Below are 10,339 nucleotides of genomic sequence, written 5' to 3'. Positions count from 1 at the left end.
CTCCTGTGGACTTCCTGTGAAATTATGCATCACTGTGCCAGAAACCAGAAATGCCACAGGAAAGCAAGCTTCAGCCTTGCTGTGCTCAGAGGACTGCCTGCTCTGAGCTGCAGAGCACCCAGTTCAGCACTGCAGAGCATTGTTATCTGCTTATTTATGCCTGCATCATTGCTGTTCTCTCTTAACAGGAGGAATCAGCCTGACAGTGACACTGTTTTTCATCCCAGCTCTCTCCTTGAGTGAGTCTGAGTACCTTCTGTTATCCATGGTTGGGCAGCAGTGGCAAAATTGCTGAGGAGTTAAATTATTCAGCTTCTGTTGCTGACCCAGCTTTAAAATGGCATTTACATTTCCTAAGATAACAGCTTGTTGACCAGAAACAGGGAGCCTGGCTGCTCCTTGGAGCCTCAGCAGGTGACAGGAACACAGGGAGTGCTGTCCCCTTTCTGCTTACAGAGGAAATGCTGGAGCAAGGTGAATGCCCAGTGTACCCTTGTCCTTGTTCCAGGAGGGCACAGTGCATGCTCCAGAGAGGAGCAGCTCTCCTTTGGTGACTTCAGCCCTGGAACCATCCCAGCATCATTTCTCAAACTGCTGAATGCAGGAAGGGATGTACTTCATTCCCTGAGCAAAAGCACTTATTATTTCCTCAAAATACTGAAGCCCACTGTTAAAGAAAGTTATTTACTCTTCTCCAAGGAAATGTGTTTAAGGTTATCTGCTGCACACACTACATTCCCCATTCCCTTAAATGAAAGGAGAAGAACAGCTGAGGACGGACTGGCAGCAGCCAGCAAAGTGTCTGGTGCTGGGAGATCACTTCTCTAGTTACAGGGAAGATAACGACACAGAGGAAGGAGCCTTGCATTCCTTCACAGCTACATCATAGTGCAGTTGAAGAGTTTCTCCAAAGGTCAGAGGCAGAACTTTGTATCTTGAAAAAAACCAGAACTCTTTGTAGCCGAAGGGGTAGTTTTCCTTAAAGACCTCTTTTGCCTTCTAAATTTCTGACAGAGCTTCTCTCAACCTCACTGACTCTGTCTGCAGTTGCTGTTGGAATTCCATGTTTTTATCTCAGGTGTAAACCTGGATTGCAGCGGCACTGAGGCGCCAGGGCTGCTGAGTCTCACCCTAGGAGCCATCTCAGGACAGCAGAGGGACAAATTATTTTTCCTGTGGGTATGATAGATATTATAGCATCCAGGGAACAGCACTTAAGACAATACTGGAACCCTGGCTCGCAAAAAAACCCTGAAGCCCACAAGGGTGCACAGTGGCCTAAGTGGGAGCTGACAGCTATTATTCACTGTTGGCCACTTCTTCTCAACATGAGTTTGCTCTTTCTTAGAGAACATTCCTGTTGTGTCCATTGTAAATCATTTCCCTTTGCAGAGATCCAATTTAACCTTGTGTTAGCTTTTGTGGGTGCAACATCACACTGACCTGTACAATCTCGGAGGCCTTTAAGGGGACATCCATATGCTCAGATGTCACCACGGAGAGGACACAGTAAAAAATCTTAGGGAATGAGCAACCCAGCCACTCTCACTTCAGGATCTGGAAGCAGGTAAGTAGTGTTAAGGCACTGCCTGAGACCTTAGTCTTTTGAGATGTTTTAATTGAAATGGAAAGAGCTCTTGGGATTAAGAGCTATTGATTTATTAGAGCTGTATGTGTTATTTTTCAAGTTTTCCCAGGCTCTGAATTCTCAGACAGGATTATGGCCATACTGTTGGTTTCTCCAGAACCGCAGGCTATGTCAAAGATGTCACTGTTAGGTATAACAGGCAAGGTGACGGTGACAAACCGCTACTAAAGCAGGTTGCTCTGGGGTATTAGTTTTCACCATTGATACGTGCAACTCACCAGTCTGCAGTTAGATAGGGGGAACTTCAGAGATGCCTCAAGTGAGGTGATAATGAGTGAATGAGACCTAGTAGAGGGATCAGTAGGAAGTGTTCTGAAAAAAGTGATTAACAAAGGACAGCAATTAATGTAGCAAAGAGACCGATTCCCTTAGAGATGGAGCCTGCACCAGCTCCACAAACAGCCAAGGAAAGAAAGGATTATTAGTGTATTACATACTCAAGGCAAAATGCTCTGTTCTGCTCCTCCTTCAGCAAAGGGAGGAAGCAGGCGCGTCCCTACCACCTCACAGAACCCTGTTCACTCATGCTCCTACAATCGCCTTCACTTCTAGGGCCACAGCAATGTGACTGACTGTAGAGTTTACCAAGTGAGCTCCATACAGTTGCCTCAAGACGTGTAACTAGTGCCCTGTAATATGCCCATCTGCTTCAGCCGCTGATCCATGGGTCTACTACAGTCCAGTACTTCCAGCCCAAGTGGGTGTCACTGACAGCCTGGGGTACGTCAGTGACCTGAGCTCTTGCTGCCTCCAAGCACCTCCTCTGAGGCATGGAGAAATCGCTGGAGGGCTGTTTTCAGGCAAAACTCCGGGTCTCAGTGGGGGAGCAAAGGCTTGGTGGCTTGGCCAGGCTTGCTGGGACCGTGCCTGGTGGCACTGTTTCTCTGTCCCTTAAAGGAGCTCTGACCTGCAAAATCCCTGTCAGGGGCTCCTGAATTTAGGCACTTTTCTCATTTCTCATGGCTGCAGCGAGGCTCTGCCTCAGTGCAGTGGTGGGGACCTGGGACAATTCTTTCCTACCACCCACCACATGGCCTGCAGGCATGTGCCAAAGCACCCTGTGGTTACCACTACAGCATCCCACAGTAACCACTGCTGTCCACACTGTCCCAGGGTTTCCCTCCCTCATCCATGCTGTGGCTGTGGGCATATGATGTGCACCAGGGCATCCTAGGCTGGAGCCACAAGGTGAGGGCCATGTCACAGTGCAGAGCTCAGCTCTCCACTCTCATGGGGAGGATGTGGCATCACTGGGTAGCTACAAGTCTGTAGGACCGAGCCAGTCTGAGACTGGTCATCCCTTACAGCCAAAGGGTTTGCCACCCCAGAGGTTATCCCATGCCTGAATTTACCTGTAATGGCTTTGTGAAAGTCACCACTGCTGGTGCTCACTGGTGCCAGAGGTGGCACAAATCTAAGCAAAATCGTAGTCCCTGCTTAAGAGAGTTCTCGCAGTAGAAGTGGGGGGACACCCATTCAGCAAATTGGTGGAGCAGTCTCATGGGCACTTTTGAGCTGCTTTTCCCTGAGGAGTGGTAGAAGGTAATCCCAAATGGCTTGGAGGGCACAGGTCTTGTTTCTAGGGCTTTGTCAAGTGTGTATGTTGTCCTGGTGGCTGCAGGACCTGGAGAAAGTTTGCATTATGCTGAGGCAGCAGCTTTCAGTAGGCTCTCAAACTCTGGCTGGTAAGGTCCTGTCCTCAGGGTGCAGAGGACTCATATTTGCACTCATGACATGCAGTTCTGCAGGGTGCGGGGTGGAGGAGCAGGATCCGAGACATTGATGATGTCGCTCTGTAAGTTTAGAGCAGCTGCGCTTTTTAGAGCAAAGGTAGCGTGCCAGCCAGCAGTTGCAGTGCTCATCCTTTCAACAAATAACATTTGAGCTCTACCTGAACGGGAGGTGGAATCTATTATAGCTCAAATACCAGAGGGATCTCAGACTTCCAGGGAAATGCTAAATTGCACAGGACAAGGGGAAGGTGTTTTCCTTATGTGGAGGTAAGGACTCTGCTTTGCTCTAATGCTTCAATGTGGCCTTTTCTCAGTATAAAAATCTCAGTTGCTCTGTAATGCAAAGCATTTTTCCATCCTAACAGGTTCTCTTGATCAGCTTTTCCTGCCTTTCAGCTGATATAAGCTTTCCCAGTAGTGAGCTGGGCTGTTTCATAGGAATTCCCTAAGGAGATGCAGCTGGCAAAGCTGTTGCTTCTTTCTCTCTGAAGCTGCAAGTGCCACAAGCCATGTTTATCTGTGTGCTGCCCAGGCCTTTCCAGGCGTGATCACCTCATGGCCTTGCACTCACTGATTCGGCCCCAGTGCCTGGGAGGAAGCGCCTTGGCCTTCTTGAACGTGTAACTGGCAAAAAGGGCCAGGTGAACGGTAGCTAGAAGTAGAAACCAAGCTGTGTGGCATCCCTGCAGTCCTGCAGTACTTTGTCAAGGTGCCTCCAGTTTAGCACTGGATCCAGGATGGGGACAGCAAAGCACTGGCAGGAGGCTGCCCCCCCCAGCCAGGGGTGCTGGGTGAGCCTGGCGCTGCAGCGTGCCACCCTGAGCCTGAGCACGAGGAGAGGGTGGGACGGGAGCGGTCTCCAGGAGGTCTGTTCCTCTGAACAATTGGTGTGACTCCCTTGCGTGTCTTTCAGAGAGGGCATGCACCAACCACTGTGGACCCCTTGCCTTCTTGCTGCAAGCAAGGATCTCCTGAAGGGATGCTGGAGCAGGAGTCTGCTGTGCAGGTAGAAGGGGGGAAGGGGCGCGTTCATTGTGTCGCAGTAGGCTCCAGGCCCTTTGTAGGGCCTGCTGTCACTAGACCTCATTTGCCACTCCAGTTCCATCTCAGTGTCCTTCATCTGGGACTGTGCCCAGCCAAGGTCTGAAGAGACCAGTGACCTATCTGGGGTCTTCTGCTGACTGCCTTTGGCTCGGCCTGCTTTGTGCAGCGCAGACCAAGAGACAGTGCGGTTCTGGCCACAGAGCTGTTTCATTTTGCTTCGCATTTCTGAAGTTTCATCTTCCCTTGTATAGTCTGAAGAGCAGAGTTCACATATGTGGGCTCCTCCCTGTTTACAGCTCACAGACATATTTGTGAAGCGTGCCTCAGGCATGACACTCTATGAACAACACTGTGTCCAGCCTGGCAGCTCTCCCCAGGCCCCTGACGTGGGACAACCTGTAATCTCCAGACTCCAGGCGGGAGCCTCCCCGCTGTGCCAGCTCGAAGGCAGGCAAGTGTGGTGAGTGGTGATAGGGTGCAGCCCTGCTGCTGATAAACCTCTTCCAGACTGGTCGCTCACACTTGGTTCGGCTGCAGTGTTCAGTGTAAGTGGGCTGATCAGAGCTGCAGACCTTGGCTGTCCAGGGTGAGCTGACCTTCTCCTGCAGTGATGCCATGCCTGCATTGCTTGAGGGTGAGTACTTGGGCATGGTAAGGGGCTCACTGGGCAGCACTAGAGGGAGAGAACCCAGGTCAGTTCTCAGGGCGTTGGTTTGCATGTGGGAGTTTAGGTGTATCCTGGCCGTCAACATGGACTTAAGTCTGGTCCAGGGGAAACAGCCCTTGTCCCCAAAAGATTGCAGCTAAATGGACCACAGAATGGCAGGAAGGGTTTGCTGCCTTCTTAGGTAGCTGGGAACTTGCCTAAGATCATGCTGGGACTCAGTGGCAGAGCCCGGTGTTGAATGGCTAGGTCCCCCTGGTGCTGTACTCACCTCATCCTTCTCACCATTGCTTCGTTGGCAGAAGGGAGGGGCCCCCCAAGTGTAAGGGTTTTTGTGCTAGTGTAATGGAAAATGTTGATTTCTGTGTTATCATCTTTCTTATTTTACCCACCCAAAGCTCTGGGACAGGTGCAGGATGATGTTTCTTTCTAGGCACAGTGCTGTACTAGCTCTACTGAGGAGCAGGTGGCTGTGCTGCTGTGGCTTTGCTTGCATGTCCTCACCAGGGATCAGCTGGCAGAGATGTATTGCCAGGCCTGTGCTTCAGGTGCTTTCCTGTCAATGCTTTCTTCCCTGCATGGCTTCCGGAGGCTGCACCGCAAGCGCTGGCCAGACCAGCCTGGCTGAACACTGCTGGCAGTAAATCTATTGCAGCCATGTCACAGGGACTGTACCGAGATTGCTCACAGCGTGCAGATCCGAGTAGAAAGCTCCCTTCTCAGTGCTTTTGCTCATGCAGGCAGGCAAAGCAGGTGTGGACTACCCCTGCTGATGCAGAGGTAGAGGATGAGTCAGAATACACTGCAGAAATTAGGAGCAGTTCATAAGCATTGCTAGAAGAAAGGACATTCCTCCACAAGGTGCCAGAGCAGACCCTGATGTCTAGACTCCAGCACATCTCCCAAGCACAAGGTCACTGCCCAGAGCCCAGGGCAGGATGGAGGCTGGTCTGCAAGAGGTGCCTTAGACCCTGGCTTGCATCAGATGGGCTCAGAACATGTGTCTTCTTTCACCCTTGCACTGGCAACCTGCTAAAGCCCTTCCAACTCCCCGGTGTTCATCGCACACACCTGTCTGAGCCATGTCACGGTCCAAGGAAGGAAGTGCATTAGAAAAGTAGGAGGTAAAAAGCAGTTACTGTGCTGCTGCATCTCTCAGCAGCTGTAAACCCTGTTACGTTGTTAGAAGAGGTGTAGTGCCTGAGTGAAAAGCTCTCGTGTATTGTCTTCAGTCACAGTCTATATGTTTTTCTGTTGAGGTAAAAATAGCTTTTCTTTTTCAGGATATGCAGAGAGCAGAGGCTCCTGCTAACATCAAAGGAGACTGACAGCTTTCCCCTGGGTGTGCATGGCCTCAGCTGTCAGGAGCAGTAGCTGTGTTAATTCTTGCCTTGCTTTGGCTCTGTGTGAAAGGAACAAGGTCTTGGTCTCCAGACCTCTGGATCAGCCCCTACTCCTCTCCTCCACTCATTGCTGCTGGACCCAGCGCTGTGCTTCATTGGGGAAGTACTGGTCTGCAAATGACCAAACAAGATCTTGATGCTACTGCTTACAAAATCCATTAGTAGCAGGTGGGACTGACATAGGCAAGCTTTCACAGAGCCATAGGCTGTAGCACCAAGGGAGCCTTATCAGAAGAGTCAGTCCTGTTTTGTAGGGGCAGCTCCCAAGTCCTTGCTCAATGCTGATTAAGCTGTTTCTGGTATCCACCCTCCTCAAAGTCCTGAAGCTGTTCCAGCTTCAGCAGCTACCAAAGGGGACCTGTGAGGTGGGAGGAGGAAGGAGCCAAATGGCAATGCAGATGCTCTCTGTATCTGAACATGCTCAGCAGGGACAAAGTTAACCTTGGCCCTGAACTGTACCACCAGTGACAGTCCAGAACTACATCTCCTGTTGAGAGTGCATAAAAATGGGCTTCCTGGAAGCTAGTTACTCATGATTACGTAATGATGGAGGACTGCGCATGATGGAAGGGCCAGTCTGGTGCCTGCACCTAAAAGCTTGCCCCCTTTTCAGTACTTTCAGAACACTACTTGACAAGTTGCCTCCCTTCCCACAAACCTGACAGGGTCCCTCCTTTTGCTTTGGGATTCCTCCTCTGCCAGTTGTGCTGAGTTCTCTTCCAGCTCTAACAGCCCCTTGCCGCAGGAACATGAACAGATCTTTCATTTCCCGCATGCTCCAATTTACCTGCTGCAAGATGGTTGGGCTCCCCTCTGCATTCTGGTCTGGGCACATAAGCCATTGGCCTCTGTGGTACCTGCCTTGGGGAGGCCTGGGGCTGTTGTGGAATCTCCAGTCAGCAGAAATGAGCGTGGACAAAGGGTTTTCTCAGACTGGTGTGTGAAACAAGAACACACTTGCTTGGCAGATGCTTTCCAGAGATGACCTCTTGTGCCTTGAGTCTCATCAGTCCTATTAAGATCTGTTGGCCTGTCCTAAATCGTGTGGGCAGAGGTGAGGATGATTAGAGAACAGAACCTGGGCATATGGATTTATCTGTCTTAAACCATGGGGGCAGGGATGAGGATGATGAAGGAACAGAATATGGGCATATAGATTTATATTTTTATCTGATGAATTTTCCTGCTGCTTTTGCTTTTCTCTTTCATCTGGGTTTGCAGTATGTGCCTGGGTAGCCTGTTTTCCATGCTCCACTGGCTGCCTGCCTGAGGCTTTGCTACTGTGGCCTCTCTGGAGATGCTGTGCTGTGCTGAATGCTGTCTTCTACTTGGAAGGCAGAAAGCTGCCAGGAGGTTTTGTTTCCACTGCAGGGACCTCTGAGAGCGTCAAGTTTCTGTGAATACAGATAGGAGAGGAAGTTCCTGTAAGGTGGACAGTGTGATCTTCTGTTTCTGGGCATCTTGAGTTGAATCTCCGATTCAATTTTCGTGATTGTCCCTGATCATCTTGGAGAGAACCCTAGATGCCATCTTTGACTTATGCTTTTAATCTTACCAGCTGTTCTAGTGTGTTTCCAGGACTGACATATTCTTCTCATCTGATGAGAAAAGATCCAAGTTATCACCTGCAGACCTGGGCACTCGATATCTGTAAGGCAAGGAGGTCCAAATGAGCCCTGGCTCCGGAGAAATCCCTAGGTTGGCCAACTGCTTAAAAGTAACCACTGCGCTGGTGTAAGATTTTGCTGTCTCTGCTGGAAATAATCCCTCAAAGGTGAGGATCATGCCCACCACTGGGCACAAGCCCACATGAGCAAAGAAATGCCAAAGCAAATGCCAAGGGATGTAGCAAGGTTTATTGCCGTACCTCCCCAGCTGGCAGCGCTGACCTTAGATCCCAGCACCCTGGCACTAGTGACTGGAAGTGACTGGATGATGAACTCCTGGATGTGAGTTGGACCTTTCCACACTGTTTAGGTAGGATACCCATAGCAATACATGGCTTTGGTGCTAGGGTTCAGGTTTGCATCTCACTGCCAGTACGGGGGCTCTTTGCTTGTTGGGGCGACTGTGCGCTGCCGAGGCTGCCCAGTGTTTCCTTGCTGGACCTCCTCTGTCCTCTGCTCCATGAGCCATGTCAGCCTGGCTCTGTTTACCCCGCTGTTCACTGGCAGACTAGCCATGTCCAGGGGGAAGTGTGCCTGCTTGGCCGGGCCAAAAGCTACTGCTGCCTCCCCCAGGTAGGGCCAATGGTAAAGCTGTGCCTTCCCCCTAGCAGCAGCACATGACTCTTGGAAGGGGCCCTCCTGTTGCTGTTCCTCTGCTGTTCACACGATTTGCACATCCCAGTTCGCAAAATACCTCAGCTGACTTTGCTCCTAATGTACTCCAGGGAAAGGATGGCACATGTTGCTCCTGATAAGGGGTTTCTAGAGAGTGTTAGAACAATGGAGCTGCAAACAGATGCCTGCAGTGTGCAGAATAGGAGCTGCTAAGCTCCTTGCTGGAAGGAGCACAGGGCTTCCAAAGAATACAAAAAAAGGCAAGAGAGTTTGAAGTGCAGAGATATCATTAATGCCAAAGCTCATGAGACAGCAAGAAACCTGTGTAGTGGTGCTTGCTTTCAAGATCTTTGCTATGAAGCAGCCATAGGAAGCTTTTCACACAGCAAAGCCTGCTGCTCCTCACTGGCAAGGTTTTCCAGTAGCTATGCCTGGAAGAAACAAAACTGAACAAGTGCCAGGGCTGGCAGGAGGGTGCTTGCCCCAAGGATAGTGCAGACAGGCCTGGTCTGCATCCTTCTGCCTCTGGCATGCAGGGACTAAGGCAAAACCGCCACACAGCCAGCTTCCCTCTCTTCCCACGCAGGCATCAGCTGGGTGAGCAGACCCAAACTTCCTGGCCGCTGGGTCTGGCTGCTGTTTGGCAGAAAGCATTTTGCTCCTCAGGGTGTGGGAGGTAATTTGTTATTTGAAATTCTGTGCTGCAATTCCTCTTCTCTAGTGTAAGAGCAGCACTGTTCTTCAGTGAGGCCAGAGACTCTGAAAGCTACGTGGCAGAGACCAGGGAAGGGGACAAGCAGGGGCTGAGCGATGAGACTGAGTTGAGACTGAGAATTCCCTGTAGCACCGCATGTCTCAGTTGCAGGCCAGCTCTGGCTATGTGATGCCTCTGAGTACAGAGTGAAGAAATTACAGCCCATTTTAAAAAAAAACCTCACAGTGACTGCAAGCTGCCACACTCTCCCCTCTTTGTAACTAATCCTTGTGGCTTTTCCAATGGAGCAGGGAATCAGCTGGTTTTAAGCATCAAAGCACTTTGTGCGGGCAGTGAGAAGGTCTGGTGGATGCTAGCAACCTCTGACTGGGTGTGCTGCCCCTCACCTGCCCACGCTGTGGCCTGGTGGTTGTGTGGCGCTGGCAGGGCTGCTCTCCAGGGACTGCTGGAGTGAGACACTTGTTGGAAAGGGCACGCAGTCCCTTTCTTTGGGCATCTTTGGCCTTGTCAGTAGCAGGACATGTTCCCAGGGAGTCCCACAGACCCATGTGCACATCCTTGCGGTGGAGGGATCCCAACTCCTCCAGAGCTCCTCAGCAAGAAGCCAATTCCTCCCTTCCTCATGGTGGGTACTATATAAGCAGCAAAAGGAGTTGCAGTCGCTGCTCAGGCTGCCTTGTCACTCTAGCAGAAGACCTGCAGATAGAAGACACAAGTGGACAGTTAAGGTATAGAGGACAGTGTAGTGTAGCAGGATGCACATATGCGTTTTGCCAGTCTGGAATAGCGTGGCAACTTGCTTCTTGCCTGTTTTTGCCTGTCCCAGAAAACACTGTTAGATCAGCAGAAG

The 10,339-nt window shown here is 50.8% G+C and overlaps 1 protein-coding gene across 5 annotated transcripts in view; it reads left to right on the top strand.

Moving 5' to 3' along the window:
- The first annotated feature begins 4,898 nt into the window (after positions 1 to 4,898).
- Positions 4,899 to 10,339, top strand: part of ANK1 (ankyrin 1) — a 40,476-nt gene continuing 35,035 nt past the window's right edge. For 2 of the 5 annotated variants that reach the window (XM_080370508.1, XM_080370507.1), the window contains exon 1: positions 4,924 to 5,059. In XM_080370508.1, the coding sequence (XP_080226634.1) occupies positions 5,036 to 5,059 (24 nt within the window). In that variant the 5' untranslated portion in view covers positions 4,924 to 5,035. Of the gene's footprint in view, positions 5,060 to 10,339 lie in introns of all 5 variants that reach the window. The other 3 variants (XM_080370510.1, XM_080370511.1, XM_080370513.1) reach the window with 3 other exon arrangements.

Source organism: Falco punctatus, assembly GCF_963210335.1.
Source record: "Falco punctatus genome assembly, chromosome: 20".
Classification (NCBI taxonomy): domain Eukaryota; kingdom Metazoa; phylum Chordata; class Aves; order Falconiformes; family Falconidae; genus Falco; species Falco punctatus.
The sequence above is the reverse complement of the archived record's forward strand: the minus strand, read 5'-3'. Positions and strand labels throughout refer to the sequence as shown.